This window comes from Acipenser ruthenus, chromosome 5, assembly GCF_902713425.1.
Source record: "Acipenser ruthenus chromosome 5, fAciRut3.2 maternal haplotype, whole genome shotgun sequence".
Lineage (NCBI taxonomy): Eukaryota > Metazoa > Chordata > Actinopteri > Acipenseriformes > Acipenseridae > Acipenser > Acipenser ruthenus.
In genome coordinates this window covers 37,410,071-37,434,968 of record NC_081193.1, presented here as the reverse complement: position 1 = coordinate 37,434,968, position 24,898 = coordinate 37,410,071, and the positions used below count along the sequence as shown (strand labels likewise).

Here is a 24,898-nt window from a genome sequence, read left to right as displayed (position 1 = left end):
ATATCTTGCAAAAGATTCTTACTGGAAGATGTCAATATAGGTTGTATTGAGGAGTCAAGGTTAGATTTACTGTAAGAGACTAATGTTCAGTCTTCAAAAGAGGATTCAATTTTTATTCTCCAGCTGAATCAGGAATTGTTTTTCTCTAGTGTATGGTGTTCTATTGCTCTCGAGAGGTCAGTACCAAAACATCACAGTAAAAGAAGAGCTTAAACTTCCTTTTCAGGTAAAACCACAAAGCAGGCAAATATACAGTCTGAACAGCCTTTAACTTACCAACCAAAGGGTAAAAGGATATATGGCTCGGGTTACAAAACACTCATTTAATGTTATTGCCTTTCGCAAACATTTTAGAACATTTCAAAGTCGCAACATATTTCAAATACATTTTTTTCACACAATATATGTAATTTATAATTAAAATAAGTAGTTATCAGAACAGTTAATAAATAGTGACATTATGTTATGTTTTTCCCTATGTGAATACATTTTAATAATAACATATATAGTAGTTCTGTATATTAATTCATCCTCAACAAAGTAGCACAAAGATTAGAAGGAAATGTTAGGTTATTATTAGGGGTGCACCGATAAAGATTTTCTTGGCTGATACAGATAGGCGATGGTTATCTACCCATATCGGCCGATACCAATAGGATACCAATAATAGATAGGAAAGTAAGCTATTGTAAACTACTAGAGTAAGGCATAGGGCCTATATTTAATTTGTTTTATAATTATAAATGTTGAAAAATGAACACATATCGTTTACTTGTTGTATTTATGACAAAAATGAACAGCTATTGTTTACTTGTTGCATTTACTTTAGAAAATGAATAAAAAGAATAACGTAGTATTATATTGTGAGCTTCACAGCAATTTATACATTTGTTTTACAACATAGTCACAAAAAATAACATTTTGCATTTGTACTAGTAAAAACTCTTCTGTAGAAAAAATATATGTGACATTAACTTTTATAGCCACTTGCTGTCAGACATTGCGTATTATAAATTCTATACTGTACAGTAGAAAAAAAAATGTAACCTACGCAATGTCAACTACAACAACTGTTGTTAATTTTTTATTTTAAGCATACACTGCTTAAAAATGCAGCACAAGATAAATTGTACACTTAATCAAAAAAAAAAAAAAAAGATGTCATAAATATATTAAATTTCCAAACACTCTCGCAACCAACGCAGATTATGCAAGATAGACAAAAATTACAAAAGGCCATTTTGAAGTACATTGTGTAATAATAATAATAATAATAATAATAATAATAATAATAATAATAATAATAATAATCCAAGAGGGAGGAGCCAGGCCTGATTAAAGGACTACTGAATAAAGACAAAGTGCTTGTGACTTAGTAACAGAATAGGGGTTTCCCCTTGACTACTCGGAGAACCGCCCTCACTGAGGTGAGGCCGAACCGATCGACCTCCAAGGCTAGAAAGCGAGGAACTTCCCCCAAGGGGAAAGTAAGGAAGGATAGGAGGACGAACCAAGGTCTCCCTGGATTACTGAGCCATCTAGTCGAGAGAGGTCAGACTCGGCTGACGCTCCGAGGCCGCATGGAGAGCCTCGCAATCTACACAGGGAGAACAAAAGCGCTGGCAAAGAGAATAAAAAATAAACACATAGAGGGCCAGGTGTCTCCCCCCAGCACCCCAGCTGTAAGAGCCACCTTCAATAAATTGAGTCAAATGACTAGCTCAAAAGTTGGGAGCAGCATTAATAGATTAGCAGGAGAATGGAAAACAAACTATAGTTAAAGTTATTTGGCCTGGGAAACCCCCTCTGGCCAGCGGGAATCTTCCTCTTGGAGGGTGAGGCGATCTCGTCAGCCTCTAAAGTCAGGAAGTGAGCTTCACTTGCCCCCAAAAGAGGACCCCTGGCTCCCCGCAACTGCGCCACTAATGCAAAGAAGAGAGAAAATTGTTAGTTAAAAAGAAAGTTAGTGATTAATTACAAATTATGGATTCATTATGATTATTATTATATATTAACTAATCTAACCGCTCAGCGGAGAGGGAAAACCCTGCCTTTGTGGGAGGAAACCTCTGGTTGTCCTGGCGGAGGGATGTTAGCAATACTTTGTTAAGTGGATTAATATCAAGGAGAAATGAGCAAATGTAAGATTCCACCTCTGACGAAGGACTGGTTGATTTTAAGGTTGGCTGCTGATATTGCTGCACCTATACAGAATGAATGGGAAAATGCGATTGGGGAGGAAGAACAGTTCAGAATGAGCTGAAGAGAGAAGATTGCAAATGTAAATTTGAGTTGAAAACAAGTTCTCTGGATGGAGGGACGGGTAGAGGGAAAGGTTTTAGCTGAGGGAGGCAGACATCTGAATTGCGCAATCTGTAAACTATAAAAGAGCATCACCAGTGTTATTAGAGATACCTGGAAGGTGTAGGGCTTTCAAAATAAGTTATTGATAACTGAAATACAGACTAGCCGGTGAAGAAGTTGCATAATTAGAAGAGAAGAGGAACAGCCTTTATTAATAATATGAACAGTAGATTGATTATCACAAGAGATTAAGAGTTTTTTTTCTGCGAAAATGGGCCCCAAAGATAGGCTACAATGACAATAGGCAATACTTCAAATAAGGCTGTGGATTTAAGCCGAGGAGGAAGATTTTTGATTACCGGAGGCCATACATCTGAGAAGCCGACAAGAGAGACCTGAGTTCTAGGAGTGCTTCAGTTGGAGGGGCTGTCATTTAGATGAGAGAGGGCAGATGGAATGTGAAGGAGCATTGCCACAGAAACTGCACAGATGTAAAAAAAACGGCATCCTTTGGAAATGCAGAACGAGGAATTGGAATTATTATACAGCTGACTGCCGCTGAAATATTTGATAGGTCTTCCATGAGAATCTTTGCTTGTTGAAAAAGCAGGCAGAGCTGAAGAATGAATAGGAGAAACTGCAGACGCATAATTCCTAAAAAAGGAGTGTTGTCAAGAGCAGGGGGGAATAATTTGAGGCTGATGAGGAGGATGCCTTTGGACACAGAGGTAGAATGAGTGGTGGAAGCACAAACTCCGCAAGCATTACCACAGAGGCTACTGAAGAATCTATTAAAGAGATCATGATCAGTGTATTGTTCAGTGCTAACTGAGATGCTGCTCTGGCTGAAAAAGCTTTATGATACAAAATGGTACAGCCATATCTGATGAGAGATCAACAATGTTAAATAAATTTCAGTTCTTGTCGTTGGTGAGCATAAACTTCACAAAGGACATCGCGAAAAACAGAAACTGTAAGCACAAATTCTCCAAGAGTGAGTTTTTTTACACAGCCGAGGATCCTGAGATTTTAGAGAAACAGACAGATCTCCACAGTCGACTAACCTGTGATCCAGAAATTCAGAAGTTGCAATAAGTATTGAAACTAAATTAACGTCTTTACCTTTGATGATATTGCATCTCAGTTTTTGAGGAGGAAAGACAGGCTCGGCCCATATGGATTTGCAATATGAAATAAATAAAGCAGCCCGATCACTCTCTGCTTCAATGGGCAATCCTTTTTTGAAAAGAGCTTTCACGAGTTTGTCGATGGGCCAATCTTTGTAAAAAAGTTGCGCTGGAGAATTATCCTGAGGTGCAACGCGTTTAGAACATCGAAGAGGAATGGCAGCGGGCACAGCTGTATAAGCAGAGATTGAAGCAGCAGCATTGTCAGATGGAGGAGAAACAGGACGGGCAGATTTCTTTGAAAGTTTTTCCGGTGGATTATATTATTATAAGACAGCCAGGAGGAGAGAAAAATTCTTCATCTGAGTCAGATGAAAACGAAAGTTGCCTCGGATGAGTAGTCATTTTTAAACCGATTGAAAACAAGGTTTGTTTTAAGATTAGGTCTGCAAGTCTGCGTGGTAACCACAAACTGAAAAGCAAGACGAGAATATCCAGAGCTGCAGGCTCGATGGGTCGGGATGCTATAAGGTTTACCCTGTTCCTGACTGAGCAGGTTGCGGCGCTTGGGCAGTCTCCACGGCTGGTCGCTCAGGAGCTGCATCAGGGTTGAAAACCAGAGTCTCCTGGGCCAATAAGGGGCTCCTAGAAGCACCTTCGCTCAGTCCTGCGTGATTTTCTCCAGACACAGCAGCAGCAGGGTAAGCGGTTGGAAGGCGTATAATAGAAGCCTCGGGCACTGGTGTGCCAAGGCATCTATCGCCAGCGGGTCCCTGTCTCCTATTATGGACAACCAGAGGGGACAGAGGGTTGATTACTGGGAGGCAAAGAGATCTATCCCATCTATCCGCTGCCCAGTTTGTCAGCCGGGGCAGATGTACTTCCCGCTGTGAGAGGAGGTTCTTGTGTATTCAGAGCAAAAGCTTGCGAGCCACACAATGGAGACTGGACGACCTGAGGCCACCTGGTGGTTGATATAGATTAAACAAACGCATGCATTAATCTCTCAGCATCAGATACAGAAATAATTGGTCTAAGTTTGGCTACATTTCTCAAATGGTAAAAAGATACTTTAGTAACTTCTCAAATGATAGATCAGAATCAAAGATGACCCCCAAACTCTTCATTTCTAGTTTAAGTTTTGATGAGAGACAGCGGGTCAATGGGGGATTTCCTTTTAGTTGGTTCTGTGAACCCACTAGCATAACCTCTGTTTTATCTGAATTCAACATTAGAAAATTCTGTGACATCCAATGCTTGATGTATGTAAGGCAAGTAGCTAATAATACCCCGGCAGAAGAATTTCCTGGCTTTAAGGACAAATATAGCTGGGTATCATCAGCATAGCAGTGGAAGTTCATTCCATGTCTGCATAACGGTAGCGTATATAATGAAAATAACAAGGGACCGAGAATAGAGCCCTTTGGAACACAGCAGACAACTTCCGATAATGCCAATTTGACCTCCCCAACAGGGCTGCCGAGAGCCGTCATGGGCCCTGGGGAAGGATTGGTATGTCATTGTGTGAAAGGAAGTGTTTGACAGTGCCTGGATACACAGTCATTACACAACAGAAGCACATTGGCTCGGTGTGCAGTACGGCAGTTTTTCTTTTTAATGTGGTGGTGGGAACGCAAAGGGTCTTGTGCAGGGCTAGTTGTTTTTAAATATTTTATATATATATTAAAAAAAAAAAGTTCCCCCTTCATCAGGGCCCCCCTTCGGGGCGTTGGGCCCCGGGGAAATTTCCCCGTCCTCCCTGCCCTCTCGGTGGGCCTGCTCCCCAATGGAGACAAAATGAAACATATCAGAAAGACAAGATTTGAACCAGGATAGGACAAGACCAGACAGTAGATGATTCAGCAGGATGGAATTCTCTACAGTAAAGGCATCACTTAGATCTAGATGAATTCAAACTGATGGAAAGCCAGAGTCAGAGCTTATCAGCAGATCATTCACAACTCTGACAAGGGCTGTCTCGGTGTTATGTGCAGCACAAAAAACAGACTGAAATTTCTCGAATATACCAATAAGATATTGACATTTTTGTAATTGAATTGCAACAACTCTCTCCAAGAACCTTATCTAAGAGTGTTAAGAGATTGGCCTATAGTTATTGAGGACTTTAGGGTCCAAATTGTATTTCTTAAGCATAGGCTTTACCACAGCTACCTTAAGTGCTGAGGGAACTATACCGGAGGAAAGTGAACCATTTATAATTTTTGAAATGTGGGTATTAACAACACCAAGAACAACTTTTAATAGTTTTGTAGGAATAGGATCAAGAAAGCATGTAGTAGCTCTCATATGCTGAACTAGCACTGTCAGTTCCTGTATGGCAGTGGTTTCCAACCTTTTCATCTCAAGTACCAGTGTTTCCAGCAGGGACCACCAGGTGTACTAGTAAATATGTGCAATATTAAACTGCTATTGTAAAACGTAGACCTACCCCATTACAACCAGGTATTTTTCTGTACTCGCTTGTTTGTTGCCTCACTCTGCTGAATGGTTAATCTATTCATAAAATCTGCATGTTTATATTTAATATTTTGCAAGTGTTGTGTATGGAATTGGTGACCGCACCTTTAATTGTGTAGTTGTACAGTAATATGGAGACAGCATGCTGCAGCTGCCTGCTCAGTGTTAGTGACATCCTGATCTGACAGCATGTAACACAGACAGCTCTTATGATTTACATACCGTTTATTCTCCAGTAAAACAAGTTTAAATTGCAGTGAGTTTGTTCTGCTATATTTACGATATTAAATACACCACAGCAAGCACTGTCATAGTTTCATTAGCACAATCTGAGCTAAATTTATAAAATGGTGTTTTTTTTGTTTGTTTTGTTTACTGCAATCAAGTGAGTACACTTGATTGCAGTACACTTCCTAATTACAGTCCAAAGTATTTCTGTGCGTTCTGCTTTCACATTTTTTAAATGGTCAGTTTGAGAAATAAACTTTGTTTTCCTTGAAACAGCTGACCCTGCTTTAGTACAACACTCACGCTACATATCATTTTACATAATGGTAACGGTGCTCTTAAATTACTGTGCCTGCTTCTTTGGCTGAAGAGATATTATCAGCTGATCTGGAATCTTACTTAAACTGCTGACGGTAAACAATGTAACTAAATATATTATATCTGGGATGCAAGGAGCAACAGACGTGTTGACTCAAAACTTTATTTAGGCACTACGATTTGACTGGCGAAAGATAACATTGGTTTATTGGAGTTTGCAAAGATAACGTTTCACTTCCTTGTTTGTTTAATTCATGTGCTTTTTGCTGCATTACAGCCCTTCATTCATTATTTTCTTTATTTTAAGTTTCCAGGGCATTTTGTTAATGGCATGTGTGCACTACACAAACCTTAAGTATATTTGTATTTGTTGCTGTTCTTGTTCTACCTTAAATGCAACTGTCAATTTTAAGCTCCTTTTTTTACACAACACGCAGATGTTTGGTAACATAGTCTTATTAGACAGAGACCAGACATTAAATAACAAAGGTTACTGTAGCACACACCTCTGCATGTACTCAGCGGGTAGTGGGGAGTGGCAGGATACTTTAACCTGGTGTGGTAACCTCGGTTTCAGTTCGATACTGGGTCGGGAGCGGAGTGGGTTTGTGACCTCGGTAACGGTTCGGTATGGGTCCAAGGATTCGCAGTCACTTTAAGCAATGTTATAAGCAGTGTGGAGTAGTGGTTAGGGCTCTGGACTCTTGACCGGAGGGTCATGGGTTCAATCCCAGGTGGGGGACACTGCTACTGTACCCTTGAGCAAGGTACTTTACCTAGATTGCTCCAGTAAAAACCCAACTGTATAAATGGGTAATTGTATGTAAAAATAATGTGATATCTTGTAACAATTGTAAGTCGCCCTGGATAAGGGCGTCGGCTAAGAAATAAATAATAATAATAATAATAATAATAATAATAAGACATTGGAAGCATTTCATAAAAGCAATAGTAATAAGAGAATAATAATATATTTGTACATAGCACTTTACTACAGTCAGTTCTAGTATTACATGTACAGTGATTATGTGTTGAATTATTCAACGTGTAAAAAGCCTGTATCTAAACGGTTTTGTCTTGCTAGTCTTTGTTTTAATGATAATAGCTTTAAGCGATTGTCATTAATGTGCAATAAACATTGTAACACTAATTTCCAACATAACCAGTTCAAGGATTAGTAGTAAATGAAAAAGAAAGACAAACTTTAGATGCTTAAATCATATATTGAATTTATTTTAAATAAATGTTGTCATTATCAGCTATAAGCAAACATAATGCTACTGTTAAGTACACATGGGGTTTTGAAATATTACTATGATCAGCCAAAAGGGGTCCATAGAAAATCTTAAGACTTAATTATAAAAAATGGCAAATGTCAAGTAAATCATGAATAATAAGCCCTTCAAACAATACATATTCTTCCACTGTAGGTAGACAGAAAATTGTAATAGGCATATTAATAAGTATCTCACAATATGTATTATTCCAATGTCAGTACGTAGAAATTAACAGACTTTTTTTTTGTATTTCTGAACTTTTGGTAGGTTTCTGTGCAGAATTTGGAAAGTTTATCAACACTACAAATAAAGTACAAAACATTTTCAGTAATATCTATGCAGATTCCAATAGTTGTGGGTCAGATGGCTTCACAATTTGGTCTTATGTTTTCTCCATATCCTCCACAGGCATCCTTAAAATCCACTCCTTGCCTAAGCACAGTAAAACGTACATTCTTGTGGAGTCTGGAAATAAAAATAACATTAAAATTGAAGAAAACATTTTTTACACAATATATTTTAGTTTTCTAGTTAAAAAAAACTGGCAGTACATCAATATTTGGAATAATTGTGACAGGGTGGCTGAGTCGTGATGTCAGGCCAGAAGCAGGAAGGAAACTGACACCAGGGAAGTACTGCAGTTCAAAATAAAGACGCGGTGGCGCCATTTATTCAAATACAAAAATAAAATAAATATTTTAAAACACAAAACAAAGTGCTCACAGAGCAAAATAAAATTTCAAACAAAACAAGTCACAAACACAAAACAATATTGATGTCCGGCTGGGCAGCAGCCTTCATGGAACCTATAGGTTTAATTTTCAAGTTTCGTTTTCTCTCGCTCCTTGTTCTCTCGTTCCTCCTCTCAAACACCCACCCGGAACTGAGAGTGCTGCAGGTTTATATGCAGGTGACCATCTCCCGACTTAGCAACAAATGAATCACTTAATTAATTCGGGAGATGGCCACCTTCTGCACAAGGTTTTTTTAATTATTCCTGGCAGAGGACGAGTACCTACTCTCGCCTCTGGCTGAACAATATAAATAAAACAATAACAAAACGCACGGCTACGCCGTCATATTTAAATACAATAAATAAATACAAAAACAATACCAACGGCGCTTCGCCGTCATATATTTTTAAATAACAAAATCATAATACAAAACAATAAATTGCACAGGGGCGGAGGGGGAGATCCCGTTCTAAAAATAAACAAACAAAACACTGTACAGGGCTCCTCGCCCTGTTACACAGGTATAAAAAATAATGAGGATTACTAAACCAGCAACCTATATTTTGTATCTGAATTATGGAAAGAATTCCATTCCCATTTGATCAGCTTCTTTTTGAGAATCCAAAGAGGTCTAGGCTCTCTGTTTTCCCGTATCACGGTGGCTTACTTAGTGATGGGATATCATACTGGAATACCAGTACTCAAAGTCACCTCTTATAGCACTCTGGGCCATAAAACAAGAGGCTGATGTTAATAAGCTGTAAAGAAAAAAAAAATAATTCAGGAGGTTAATTTAAGAGCTCTAACATTCTGGTAAAAGCTTTGTGAATATGGACCTTTGTCTAAGCTTTTTATTGTACAATTGCTTATTTTTAGTGGTTAGGTTTTTTAGATCTGTATTGAGAATGAATGCCCTTTAGCTTTTGCTTTGACTTCCTCTGATTAGGTCTCCTGTATGAATTTGTGTCATGGTTTTGTGTCAATTATAGCATGCTGATAACTTCTACAAGGAGCTCTGGATTGGATCTTAATGTTCACGAATGTGCTCAACTGTGTTTGACTGTAATACTGAAGAGGAAAAAATAGGCATACCAGAGATGTAAATAAGAGTCCTTTTGCTAAGCAGTGTCACCCAGTCCAGGCTTCAATATGTGCTTGATTAGCCCCAGTGTATAGGTAACAAATGTAGGGGTGTCACATAGTAAAACTAGGAATGGGTCAAACTGCTATGCAATGAGAGTTTTATTTCCATTCTTACAATCTTATTTTAAATAAGGTTACATAAGTCATTATCAAAGGAATCGTGACATGGCCTGTGTTTTCCACTATGGACACATTTTCCCACATGCCTCCTGTGTTTCTTTTAGCTCTTAATGTGTGCAGTGTGTAAGGTAAGCAGGCCTATACAAATATGTTTTTATTCTTGTTTTGTTAAATGCGTATTATGGAACAAAAAAAATTTTTTTTGTAAAAGACAGCATATATTTGACCTTCACATTCATGCAGACTTAGCAGGAACTGTTACATTTATAACACATAATACATGAACAGCCAGAGCTTTCAATCTTTGGTGTGGAAGCATCCTTTAGTGTTAATAATATCACTAATAGTATAACCCAAGAGTTTATAGGTTTGGACATCAGTAAAAAAAACTAACATCTGTCACCATTGACTACAATGCCTCCATTTAGAACACTGGTTGTAGGTTGTGCACTAGATTACCAAGTGAATTAGGATGGCGAACTTAAAAGATGTCTGACTTCCGGTTCAAAACCTCATTGGAAGCATGCTGAGCTTTTCCTTTTGCCACAGGCATCTTTCAATTAAAATGTGTGGTACTATGGAAAGGCACAACATTTAATTCCTAATTATCCACAATCTAGATCTGAAGGTCAGGTTTTTTTTTTTTATTTATTAAACCAACTAACATAAGAAGTTATGCGTTTCACAACTGTTTTAAAGTGTTCTTTTCAGCAACAAGACTGTTTATATATATATATAATATATACAGCCTGGGATTTTGATGCATTAGATTGGGAATTGTTATTTGTGAGTCACACATTCTTCTTCACAGAGCCCCCCCCCAGAAAGAAAAAAAACAGTAAACAATAAAATAATAAAAATAAAAAAAAACGGAAATGTCATCATTTTTTAAGTATTCATCCCCCTGGGTCAATACTTGGTTGAACCACCTCTGGCAGCTATTACAGCCAGTAGTCTTTTTGGATAAGTCTCTATTAATTTTGCACACAGTGATGGAGCAATATTTGTCCATTTCTCCTTGCAAAATTGCTCAAGCTGTGTCAGGTTAGTTGGGGAACGGTGATGGACAGCAATTTTGAGGTCTTGCCATAGATTTTCGATGGGATTAAGGTCAGGACTCTGCTCTGCTCTGGCAGTGTGCTTTGGATCATTGTCCTGTTGAAAGACAAACTTCTTCTGCAGTTTGAGTTTCTTGGCAGAGGGGTGCAGGTTTTTATCCAGTATTTCTCTGTATTGCACCATTCATCCTCCCATCAATCCTGACAATATTGCCAGTCCCTGCTACTGAAAAGCATCCCCATGACATGATGCTACCACCGCCATACTTTACAGTGGAGATGGTGTTACCTGGCTGGTGTGCAGTGTTTGATTTGCGCTACACATACCACTTAGCGTTCAGGCCAAAAAGTTCCACTTTAGTCTCTTCAGACCACAAGACGTTCTGCCACATAACTGCAGTATCTTCTGGGTGACGTTTTGTGAACTCTTTGCAGGCAAGGATATGGGTTTTCTTCAGCCAGGGCTTCTTCCTTGCCACTCTCCCATAAAGGCACTTTTTGTGTAATGCCTTGGAGATTGTTGATGCATAAACATCATCGTCTATCGCAGCCATTGACTTTTGTAACTCATTCAGAGTCACAGTAGTTTCCCTAAGAAGTGCCCTTCTTGTCCGGCAACTAATTTTAGAGGGGCGGCCTGATCTAGGCAGTGTGGTGGTAGTTTCGTATTTTTTCCACTTCTGTATGATGGACTGCACTGAGCTCCAAGGGATGTTCAATGCCTTTGAAATGGTTTTGTACCCTTCCCCAGATTTGTGCTTCTCTATAATCACATCCCTGACTTGCTTAGAATGCTCTTTTGTCTTCATTTTGATTCTTTCTTTTGAAAGTCTCTACCATACTGTTGGACCATACAGAGAAAGCGGTATTTATCCTCACAGATTAATTTAAAGCAGGTGATCCACTAATTTCTTACACAGGTTGAGTCCTTCAACAAATTGTGTGACTTGTTATTATTATTATTATTATTAATATTATTATTATTATTATTATTATTATTATTATTTATTTCTTAGCAGACGCCCTTATCCAGAGCGACTTACAGTCATAAACAAAAATACATTTCAAGAATCACAGTACAGGTAATGATACAATTAAGAGCAAGATAAATACATACTGTGGAACATACTGTTGAGGTAATATATTGCACCTGAGCAAATTTAGGCTTGCAATTACAAAAGGTATGAATACTTTTTTAATCTGATAATTGACATTTTTCATTTTTAGTAAATTGTTGAAAGCTTTTGGAATTTTTCTTTTGATTTGACATGGTGCTCAAGGCTTTGTAGATCAGTGGGAAAAAATCCTAATTTAATTTCAAATTCTGAATCTGAGACAACAAAATATGGAAAAAGTGTTGGGGGCTGAATACTTTTTCAAGGCACTGTATGTATATATATATGTATATATATGTATATATATATATATATATATATATATATATATATATATATATATATATATATATATATATATATATATATATATATTAATACTGTACGCGAGAATAAATGTCTTAATTTCATTTATGTAATCATGTTATTAATTGACCAGAAGAACCAAGCATAGTCAGCACAAGACTAGGAAAATTATGAGATTGTATTACATAGAAAAACATTATAGCAAGACAATGGAACAATTCAATCAGTCTGTAAAAATAAAAACTTTATTTTTAAAGCACTTTCAGTTAATGTATCCCAAATAAGTACCACAGTCCCATAGGCCAAAATAAACAAATTGTAAGTGGTGTAGTTTTAAAAATATGGAAAGAACCAAACTGTAAAATTTCCATTCAGAAGTTTCGAAGTCTTCAGAGATAAATAAATAAATAAAACACAACAAAGCATTGGGCTAGAAAGATGCTAAGTCCTAATCACTTATGAGTTTGAGGCAGGTGGTGGCAGGAAGTGGTATGGGAGAATTAGAAAACAACCAACATACTCTTCAGGAAGTACACAATCCAATGACTATAAAACATTCACAGGCTAAAGACACCATAAAACTAAATGTGTATTGCCTCCACATCAGTGAAAAAACTGCACCGAATTACATATTAATATTAGTGCTGGGACAAATATCCGAACAAGTATTTTTTGACATGTATATTACACAGTGCACTCCGTTTATAAGAATCACATCCGTCCCGGATTATTTGATTCTTATAAGTGGTTGATTCTTAAAAGCGGTCCGATATGATTACAATTAGCAAAAGCGCCTCCACGCATCAGCAGTTTAAATACAGTATACAAATGTCAATGGTGCTCAATCACGGAGGACAATACATCAAAACAAGTCCTAAGGGATAAGCAACTTGTTATATGATCATGATTATGTTTACTCAAGGCTGCAGAGCCCTATTTTACTACAGTATACTTGAGAAGCGATCATCTTGTGAGGGTGCCTAGTTCAACTGCTGTGCGGTGTTACGTGTAATGGCCTTTGAAGTAAATGACATTACAGTACAGTATTTTATTGTCAGGACTAACACTGCATGTAAGCATCTGTGGCTTGCTTTTTTTTTTTTAGTTGCAATGCAATCTCAGTTTTTCACTGAGCGGAGATGCAAAGCTACGCAACAATCGATGAGTATTTAACATTGCATGCATCCAACACCTTGCATTGTTGATAGAAGGGAAGGAGTGGCTGCATGTTGGTGAAATGTGTAGGAGGAATTTTCAAAGAGGGAATATGGCACAAAGTCGCCCAACAGATGGACAGTCTCAGTCTCAGCAAAGATATTCTATATACACAAGATAGTGAACTCCCCCGTTTTTCCGTCCCCGCCGATGCGGTGCATCATGGGAATCCAGAGAGTTCCGGTGGTGACTTTTTATCTCTATAATGTAAACTCTGGTTCATTTCCTATTCAAAGCTTTCTCTTTTGAAAACAATTGCATTTTTAGCAAGATTCACCTAGATTTGTTTAGAGACACCCCTCCTTAACACATACGTGTTATTATTTCTACAATGTTTTCACTTGGCCTGACAAGAGACTGTCCATATGTTGGGCGACTTTGTGCCATTTCCTGCTTTGAAAATTCCACCTACACATTTCACCAACATGCAGCCACTCCTTCCCGTCTATCAGCAATGCAAGGTGCTAGACGCATGTGCTTTTAAATACTCATCGATTGTTCCCCAATTAACAACCTGTCCTGTGACCTCTATGGTGTATTTTTGACAGTGATTTCATGCTCTATCTAACTCGTAATTTTGTGAGTCTTAGTCATAACTTTGTGATTTGTACCAGTAGATTTTCTTGAGTCGGACTCGTATTTTTGATTTGTACTCGTAACTTTTTGATTTGTACTCGTATTTTTTATTTGTACCTGTAAATTACAAGTACAAATTCTTTTTACGCATACGAATATTTTTGACAGTGATCTCCCTCCATATTCTAGGACCGCGATTGTGTAAACACGATAAAAAAGCTCTTCGTTTTTTAGACTTACAGGACCACCATACTTTGCAGTACAGGCTTGAAGCACACATTAATGGCTAGGGGAGGGACTGACGTTCACTTCCTGATATTTATTTTTGGTGTGTGACGTCACTGAGAGGGGCATTTAGTGTCTAAACGGCGGAGACAGTTTACAGCAGCCCAGCAGAGACAAAAGCAGAAACAAAACATCACAGGAACTTGTTTAGAGCGAATAAAAAAGGAGAAACACTGTAAATCTGATGTATTTGACTTACAATTATATTAGAACATTTATTCTGTCTCATGTGTTTTAATATATATATTTTTACAACATTTATAAATATCAAGAAATTAGTGGATATAAGCATATACTATTTCATGAACTAAATGATCAGGTATGTTTTTTCCCTTATTACTGACAATAACGAAATGAGTAGCTTATTTTATTTATAAATATTTATTTTGAGAAAATGAAATCAAGAGCAGTGTCCATTATTGCTTATAAAAACCTTATAAAAATCCTACTGAAAATGCTTGTTCCTGAAAAGGTTAAAATGAATTTTCACTAACAGAGAACAAAAAACAAAATACCTGCACAATGCAGTGTTCCCCGGATCATTGCACGATCCACAACTTAATTAACCCCCTTTTCAAGGCAATGGAGGAGGTTAAAATCAGTGAATCCCTGAAAGCGTCTTTCTTTCTCCTGCCTTGTTGACTCACATGTAAACTGCACGACTTCCTTTTTTCTACTGGGAGTCGCTGCGGACCAGGGATTATTCTGTATACATGCTGCATACGTGAATTTGATCACGCGTGATGTGATCAAATTCAAATTCAAAAACAGCTTTATTGGATGTACACGTCATTGCACTTGACACAGTACCTTATCACATGTAGTCAGTTTGCCCCAAAATGATTCTTATAAGCAGATTGCTTGATTCTTACAAGCTGAGTATTTTAGCATGGTAAGTATAGGTTTTGATCACTATATGCGATTGAGATTATATATATATATATATATATATATATATATATATATATATATATATATATATATATATTATATACACACACACATACATACATACATACATACATACACACACACACACACACATCAGGTATTTAAAATATATAGGCAGGAGCAAGGGTTTGTGCTCTGCACTTTGGGGCCCTGTTGTGAAAAACAAAAAACACCAAAAATTGTGGGAGGATGCCTCTCTGGGATGCTTAATAACTGTATCAAGCATAACAAAAAAAAAAAAAAACAGAAAACAAACAAAAAAAAAACAGATGAAGGAATTAGCTAAATAATTTGTCCACACAGACAAACCTGGGCCGAATACTGTAAGTAGCACATTACCTTAATTGTCTTGGTTAACTCAGAATAAGCCAGTGATCTGCTCAGTCTCAGGATCCAGGTCGATGTCATAGAAACAGGGTCTTGTTGGAAGGCCTGGCATTGTACTCATCTGTAGGAAAAAGAATGCATGTTTATTTACAAAAACCTGTGTGATACTGGTACCTCCCGCCATCCCTTTCACACAGTGAACAATAACACCCTGTGTTGTTTAATGAAAGCAGCTGCCACTTTGGTAAGATGTTGTAAAAAGAAATATTAAAAAAGGAATAATAATCAGTATACTGTACACTTTTTTTAAATTTAATTCAGACTGCCCAATTATTTTACCACAGATTTTACCACTTACATTCCCTCACCCTCCGGCCGTGTCTGTACTAAGTGAACCACTCAGGGACCACAATATACTGTACACTTATGGACAGAAATATACAAGATGAAAAAGCAATCAAATCAGTCCTGTGAGTTATTCTGCTTGTCCCCAGTCCAAGAAAAATGAATGGTTTGTCTGCGCTTTTACTTAATAAAAAAATAGAAGTATTTATGCAAGATAATGCAAGTATGCTTTAGTGACTCGTTAAAAGTTTGTCTCAGCAGTGAAAACGACTTATTTACAACATCTGTATAAATTTGGTATTTAACATCCCTTTGAAAAAAAGAAAAGCTCTTGAAGCATTTAAAGGTGGTTTTGTGTCATGGGGGAATGTGGTATAATATATATTATAGTCAGCACTCACATATGTGGTATAATATATTTATACAGTCAGCACTCACATATGTGGTATAATATATTTATACAGTCAGCACTCACATATGTGGTATAATATATTTATACAGTCAGCACTCACATATGTGGTATAATATATTTATATAGTCAGCACTCGCATATCCAACCTTATAAAATTTTGACTTCAGTGACAGTTAAACCAGCGTGACGCATATCTGATTATTTCATTTTGGCCCGTTCCAACCCAGGAAACACAAAAAAGATACAATATCAAAAATACATATCTGAAAAGACTGTGTTTTAAAATAAGTAGGCTTCCATTTAGATGTACTCTGTTGGTACAGTACTATATTTTCAACATAAGTAGTATTTTAATTCAGAACCATATGATTCTGAAAATATCACTTGCCAAAAGAGACTACACATGGACTGTAATACAGTACTTTTAGACTGGATACGTATTGTTGCAGTATGTAAAATTCCCCGTTAACGTCCCAACAGCAAAATTAAATCAAAATGTTACCCATGCACAGAACTGCATGCAACGTAAAAGGTAATGCAATTTAGCAAAATAATTTAAAAAAAAAAAAAAAAAAAACCACAACAACGCAGTTTCCAGAATTAAAACAGTATCCAAAGTCAGTATTCAAAATTGCAGAATATAATGCTCGATAAGGCCCTTATGTCACAGTTAACTTGCAAATGAAAATGCACAAAAACAACTAAAGATCACAGATTAAAAAAAAAATACATCACAGTATCTAAAACTGTTTAAGGATTAACTGTAACAGTAACACAAACATTAAAACATAAAGCAAAATACAGTAAAATATAACAAAGATATAATTAAAGATAAAGATAAAATATAAAGAAATTGCCACTGTCATGCGTATTCATGAGCAGTCAAGACTGGGGCGTGGTTTGGTAGCGGGTAGATTTATTGTATGTATCTATTGATTAATAGTAATTGAATGCAGAGAGAAAAAAACACAGGCTGCGACGGACATTCAAATAAATTGCAACATTGAAGAGATGGGCTTTGTATCAGAAAACTGGTGACGGAGTCAGAAATCGCGTGTGATGGGTAAATGCATTAATTTGTTAAATCTATATAATGGGGATTGATTTTATTCTTAATACAAGAGCAGTGAAACTGTCATGTATCTGGGTACCGGAGTGCTGACTGTATAAAAAAGGACAACCGCCTTAATTAAATACCAGTGCAATTTACAGAAAAAATATTTTTAGGGTACCTGGTATTTATATTCAGCAAGATATCGGATAACAGATGTTAATAGAAAATACTATTTAATTTACTCTGCAGACAAGAGTCAACAGGGAGCTGCTACATGTAACTTTATAACTACAGCACTGAAAATCTGGTATCAATCTCTTAAAAACAACTATAAGCCTCAAATAATGTATCTGCTTTTGAAAATGTTTCCATTTCCTGAGATCCAAACGGATGATGAGTATCAGAAGAGTTTTACTTTGGAAAATCGACTTCCAGGAAAACATGATGTCCTTTAAGAATCCAATATCCTACTCTGTCAATCTTTCTACACATACTGGCTGGTGGTTTTAAATCTGTAATGCTTTATTTTAAAATGTTATAACCCTGCATTTAACCCAATGGGTGACTGTCACAAAGACGGCCGGAGTGGGTGGCGTCAGACCAGATCCAGGAAATAAAACGACAGAGACTTGGGGTTTTGATGAGGCTGAGCGCGTGATCGCGCTCAGCATTTAATAATTAAACAGAACAGAAAATAAAAGGCTTTAAACACAAAACAGGACACGGCACTTGAGGCCAAAATAAATAGACGAACAAAACGAACTAACACTTAACAAACGGTGCACGGAGACAAACAAACACGGTGAGAACAAACACTTTACGTTTCTCCTTCTCCTTCTCCTTCTCCTTCTCCTTCTCCTTCTCCTTCTCCTTCTCCCTCTCTCTCTCTCTCTCCTGTTCTCCACTCTCGAACACCTAACCCCAAGTGAAAGAAATGTGCATCTATATATACTGTTGTGCTGGGATTCAATTACTAATTAATTATTCACTTGAATCCCAGCACGTGAATTAATTCTGTGCAACCCCGTGCTCACATATTACATTTAACCAGCGCGTGAAGTGATTTGTGCCCTCCTCGTGCCTAAATACAAATCTACATTTTAAATCACACGTGAAACACAGACCCGTTTATATCCCGTGTACCAATGACTATACACCAACATTAACACACGCACGCAACATACAACACATAATATGCACACAGGGGCGGGGCACATTGCCACAGTGACCCAAGCACAAATCGGGTTATTGTGCATTTACATAATTCTGTTCTTCAGGTCTAATAGGTGGTTTCACAGTCCCTGGTTTGACTAATTATGGACTACCTAATGAATACCTTACCTTGAAACCAGCCTTGAGTTATTGGAAAGATTTATAACATTTCTAGAATATACATGCAACTGTGTAAAAGCACTTATTTATTACAGCAAAACAATACCTTTACTAAATTCTTGGTTTTACGTGCCATCTTTTGTTTCTGGACCATGTGCTACAAATCACGGAGCTACAAATTGTGCTACAAATTAATTCCAACATCCAGGATATAGCAAAAATAATTACTTTTTGGCAGGGGTTCCCTGGGACACAGGAAACACCAAATGCCCAAAATTCTACAAATACAAATTAACAATACTGTTTATAAAAGGTGACTTCCAAAATGTTCACAAGATAGCAGCTGTTTCTTCACTGCAGTTGAACATGCTATCCCAGTTTTTGACATCTGTAATACTTCATTAGCACTTACATGCAAATAAGCCAGGTTTACTTTGCTCTGGATCCAGGTCAAACTTTTTAAATTTACTTGTAAAAACAAAACAGTGGATGTTCTTAAGTTACAATGTGGCCAATTTGGAAGCAAGTTCACATGCGAAGACAACTTTTCTGAGAGAAATAAACCAATTTAGCAGTGTAAGACTAGCAAGAAACAACTTAGCTGCCTACAGGAAGGATATTATTGTTCTGAGTAGTTTATTAGTTTGATATGCAATTCCAAAAACAACAAACTAGTGTAAAAGATAATACAAGACAAAACCTTCCCTTCAGGTTTATATAACTGCAGCAAACTTGTTGCCAACAGAATAACATGTTAACTTTTTAAATACATTTCAAATAAGTTTTTAGAGGTTAATATAAATCTGTCAATCAGGTAATCCGACTATGAGAGTAAAAAATTCCAAATGCATTGGAATGTTATGTGCTGGTTGTAAACAACAGGCATCTTCTGTATAGACAGACACTGCTACAGTATGACAGTTCCTTTACTTTTCCAATACATGAATCTCACTGACTGATGACTCCCATGATGGCGTGACTGCAACTCGGATACAGCTTCAAAGTTTATGTAACATGCTAGTCAGCTATTGATTTTCCCATCGAGGCCAGCCAAGAAATGCTCAAGTTCTCTAGCTCTGTAAAAAAACATCTCAAAATAATATATATTTCGCAAAAAACAAATAGCTGCAGGATTGTTATCTATTGAATCCATCCAATTATGTATGTCTCTCCTAGTATAGTCTGACAGTGTAGAAACGGACAGCATGTTTTGTAATAGAAAGAAATGGGAAAGGTCTGCCCTGGTATGTTTATTTCAGCTCTTACGCAGTGTATTTTTTTTACAGTGTGTGGCCTCTTATTTGCAGAGCCTGGGTGGGCTAAATAAAGAAATATGTCATGTGGATGCCCTTATAGTGATGTTTAATGAATACAACAGGTCTTCGTTTTGTAGAATATTTTTCATGTTTTCAAAAAGATCACCTCATTCTAACTTGATGAGACAACCCACTGTGCATCATGCTCTGTTTGAGATACACAAAGAAATTATCATTTTGTTTGCCATGATCTTCTCATTTACACTGACTGAACCTTTGCTATTTACAAACCTGAATCTGACAACATCATCCACTGGAAATCAATGACACTGCCTCTATTCATTAAAGATACCACTTTCTTTAAGGTCAGTCATACAGCTGCTGCAGGTCATGTGTGAGAGATGGTGCTATAATTACAAATCAATACATTTACACAATAATCTCAGATCTTGTTCTGTTTAGAATGTTAGCAAAATGATTTTGTTCTTTAGGAAGAAAAAAGTGCAGGTTCTGGAGAAATCTGAGCTGCTGTAAAAATACAAAGCAAAACAATACTTTCATTATCACGGAAGTTCAGAAATTAGCATTTTGGCAACATCTGGGGAGGGATGTTGTACTACTAATGCACAATTTCACTGTGCATGTTCCACTGCCTAGTAAATCACTGGTATCAGTCTAGGGTAAAAATCACTACAAACTACAAAAACCAAGAACACATTTTTCTGTATTTCCCAAGGTTAAAGTCAGGTTATAAATCAAGGACAATTCCATACTTGTGCTCCCTATGATAAATTTGCAAGGACATGCAATTAGACACATCATCCATGCACTAGCTAGAAATAAAGGTAGTTTGACTAAAGGCGAAATTATGTAGCATTCACAAAAAAAGCAGTTCCTGTTGCAACTTTATCTGAAAGCTTTTCCCACACTCCACAATTTTCATTTAAGCTGGCGCTATATCAGCAAGGAAAACAAACCACATAGCTACTTTATAATCAGTTTATATGTGAAATGTGATTTAGTGTCCTTTATTCAAATAAAATAAATCTAGTTTACAACCCAACATTTAATAATACACAAAAGGCCCAAACTATCCTGTAACAGTCGCAATAAACAAAAAATACAAAATGCTAAAGACAGTGGTATTGCGAGCAGAAGCAGCATTCATTATTCATTCAAATGACATAATAAAAGTAACACAAAGACCCAGGATTATTGGGTTTCAGCATTAGATATATGCATTACATATGGCTCAGTACTTGCTCAACATTATAAAGGCAATTATTAATGTGATTAACAGAGAGCCTGTTCCCACTGGTACATCCTTGAGAATGGGGTGTATACCTACTGTATCCTGGTGGTGAAATTTTACATCAATCAATCAGTGTCCTTAGAGAGGAACTGTGCCTCTATGACGAATAATTAGGGCTTCTGATTTTCGGTTTTAACCGATAATTCCTTATAAAACACCCCCCGATACAAAAAAAATTAAATCGACGGTTAGCCATTGAACACCGGAAAACACTGAAAAAACTGTGTAAATGGTTAATCAATTGACAATTAATCAATTTTCAATTAAAAAATAAAACCTACTACAAAAATAATAATAAATACTTTTCCCAGTGCTGCTGGGCAATGTACTGCCTTCCTGACTTGCATCTATCATTGATTCGTTCTGAATACTTTAAACCCGCCCCAACTACTGAGTGACAGCACATTCCTACATTTCTATTGGAGATTCCGCTTGCAAGATTTAAAACGAGATTACAATCAGGATAGAGGCTTGTTAGCTGGATTTAAAGCTGTATTACAGTTAAGATACGGAGGATTTAAAACAGAATTGTGGCGAAATGTACAAAAATGCCTACACACAAAACCCCCAGAAGAATGTGCCCGTGACCATAGGGATTTTGGTGTGGAAGACAGCAAAGGAAAGAAGGTACAACTTAAGTGTGCAAGTACTGTCGAGTTACTACTATGCATATTTTGACAGAAAGAAAATTGCTCAAGCATTTTGGAAAGTAACCAAAAACACTAATTTCATACAGTATATCAAAAAATAAAGCCCCAAAAAAAAAGATTTACATAAAACCCCAAAATAGCTAAAAATAAGCACAGAAAAATAAAATTAATAAAACTTGAAAAACAGAAGCCCAATGTATAATTCTGGGTTCCAATGGAATTCAAGAAAGTAGAAGGAGAGTACAGTATTAAGCAGTACTGGGCAGCAGTGTGGAGTAGGGCTCTGGACTCTTGACTGGAGGGTCGTGGGTTCAATCCCCAGTGGGGGACACTGCTGCTGTACCCTTGAGCAAGGTACTTTACCTAGATTGCTCCAGTAAAAACCCAACTGTATAAATGGGTAATTGTATGTAAAAAAATGATATCTTGTGTAACAATTGTAAGTCATCCTGGATAAGGGCGTCTGCTAAGAAATAAATAAATACTCTGCTTATACGCTCCTTAGTCATGTCTAAAATACAGTAGTCTCTGGCTAAGAGAAACCCCTCGAGAAGCAAGCAAAGTGTTCTCTTTGCCAAAGTGTTCTTTAAGACAGAATTGACCACCAGACACAATATAAATCAATCAATAAATAAAGAAATAAATACATGAATAAATAGAACTTGTCATGATGCACAACATATGAAATGAACAAAGAAAGAAAGAGAAATGCAATTGGCAAGTGTATGTTAGTAAACTATAATAATAAAAGAAACAGACAAACTAAATCACCAATCAGTGTGCCTCAAGACACTCTTGCGATGAAGTCACATACGAAAAGACTGAATAAACTATTTGAATTCAAGTTTGACGATAATGAGTTATCAGGTTACAAAACAGTACTGTATCAGCTGTGAACAAATCACTAGTGGTGCCAACAAGGTGTTCTTTTAAGCGAAGTTCCTTTTCCTTTAGGCAGAGCTTTACAATGGGAAAAATCTGTTTCACCACAATAGTGTTCTCTTAGGCGAAGTGTTCTCTTAGTGGGTGTTCCTATACACGGAGACTACAGTATACTTCAAAAACAGCAGTGTAATGTTACTGATCTTATAACTGAACTTCAGTTTCTCCCATCTCCACACTAATACAGGACACATATGAAATCTGGATTTTGGCCTGGTGACTGCAGCAATATTTGTGCACCTATTAGTATTCTGAAGAGGGAGGGCCCACACAAAATATATCGATAAACCAGAAGCTCTAGCATTAGATACTTCTTCAATATCAAGTGAGCCATTAATTGAAAATGTAACATCATTAGTAACACGATAAGTCATAGCAATGGTAAGCCCGATATTTTCTGTCTATCGTAATAACGAAAAGATTTATTCAATGTAAACCGTGTTCTACCCTGTCCTTTCTGTTTTTGACTGTACGTTCTCCAATTCCAGCTTAGTCACCTTATGTCTGTCAAGTGACATCCATACGCTTATCATGTACAGATGTGCCTTAGAAATGTGGTTGTACTTGAACTCAGGAGACGAGAATTATGTGTTTACAATGTAAGATTCCATGAAGGTCTGGTTAATGAGTATCTCTTTAATGCTGTTAAATTGATTTTTGCCTTCAGGACTTCAAGCTGGAGTGTGATTTTTATGTTATTGTTTAAGTGATTGCATGCAAATCATCATATACAAAGTTATGTAATACAATATTTAAATACAGTAAAAGTAAAACAAATAGGGTAAAAGGGTAGACAGAGCTTGGTACACTAGGCAGATTATGAGGTTTTCTACATGATCAGTCTTAAAGCTTATCTAAAGGAATTTGATTATAAGTTTGACAAGCTACTTATAAAAGTTTACCATAACAGATATGATAAAGCACATAGAGGTATTTAAAAAAAAAAACATTATTAAAACAACTAACCTTAAAATAACTAATCATGTTCCTTCTATTAGATTTAAATGAAAGTTATTATATATTAAAAAGGAGAAAATAACCCACAATTTCAATAGAGCCCATTAAGCTCGTCCCTTGTTAGCAAACTATTTTCCCCGAAGGGGGGGGGGGGGGGGGTCTTTTTTTTTTTTTTTTTTTTTTTTTTTAATGTTCCCAGTGTTTTAGATCCTACTACTTCACCTGGTAGGTTATTCTACCCTGTTCTAAACGTTACTTTTACTCAGCTTCCACTTATGCCTTCTTGTTCTTCTCTCTTTGCTAAATCTGAAGTAGCGTCTTGGGTTGACTTTATCTGTACCATTTATGATTTTAAAGACTTCAATCAAGTCCCCTATTTCTCTTCTTTTTTCTAGGCTGAAGAGATTTAATTATTTTAACCTGTCCTTATAACTCATGTCATGAAGTCCTGGGAACAGCCTAGTTGCCCTTCTCTGTACCTTCGAGAGCAATGATGTCTTATTTGTAGTGAGGTGACCAAAACTGCACACAGTATTCTATGTGGGGTCTAACTAGGGTGTTGTATAATCTTAGCATAACCTCTCTAGGCTTGTATTCCACGCTTATTGCAATATTTGTTAACATTCTATTTGCTTTTTTTAATTGCCTCACCACATTGATGAGATACTTTTAATGACGACTCCATTATAACCTTGAGGTCCTTTTCAAAGTCCTTGCCCATTTCCAACCCGTTCATTTTATACTTATAACATGGATTTTTACTCCCTAATATGCAATACTTTACATTTCTAAACATTAAAATGAATTTGCCACAAATTTGCCCAGTGGGCTGCTGATTCAGAGTCCAGTACTCTCCCAAGTTTGGTATGAACTGCAAATTTGACAATTTTGCAATGTGTATCTTCAAGTCATTTATATAAATGAGGTACAGTAAGTGTCCAAGTACAGACCCTTGTAGTACCTCACTAAGTACATCCCTCCAATCTGATTTTACACCTCTCACAATTACTGCTTTGTTTATTAACCAGTTCTGTATCCAATTACATGTCCTCCCCTGTTTTCCTGCTGGCTTTAAT

General features: G+C 36.8%; 1 protein-coding gene across 5 annotated transcripts in view; it reads right to left on the bottom strand.

Annotated features, from left to right (window-relative positions):
- Nucleotides 1-7,672: 7,672 nt before the first annotated feature.
- The window catches only part of LOC117402512 (monofunctional C1-tetrahydrofolate synthase, mitochondrial-like), a 114,442-nt gene continuing 97,216 nt past the window's right edge, over nucleotides 7,673-24,898 (bottom strand). For all 5 annotated transcript variants that reach the window (XM_034003732.3, XM_059024123.1, XM_059024124.1 and 2 more), the window contains 2 exons: nucleotides 15,575-15,683; nucleotides 7,673-8,197 (listed from right to left, as the gene is read on the bottom strand). In XM_034003732.3, coding sequence (XP_033859623.3) covers nucleotides 15,594-15,683 — 90 coding nt within the window. In that variant the 3' untranslated portion in view covers nucleotides 7,673-8,197; nucleotides 15,575-15,593. The remainder of the gene's footprint in view (nucleotides 8,198-15,574; nucleotides 15,684-24,898) is intronic.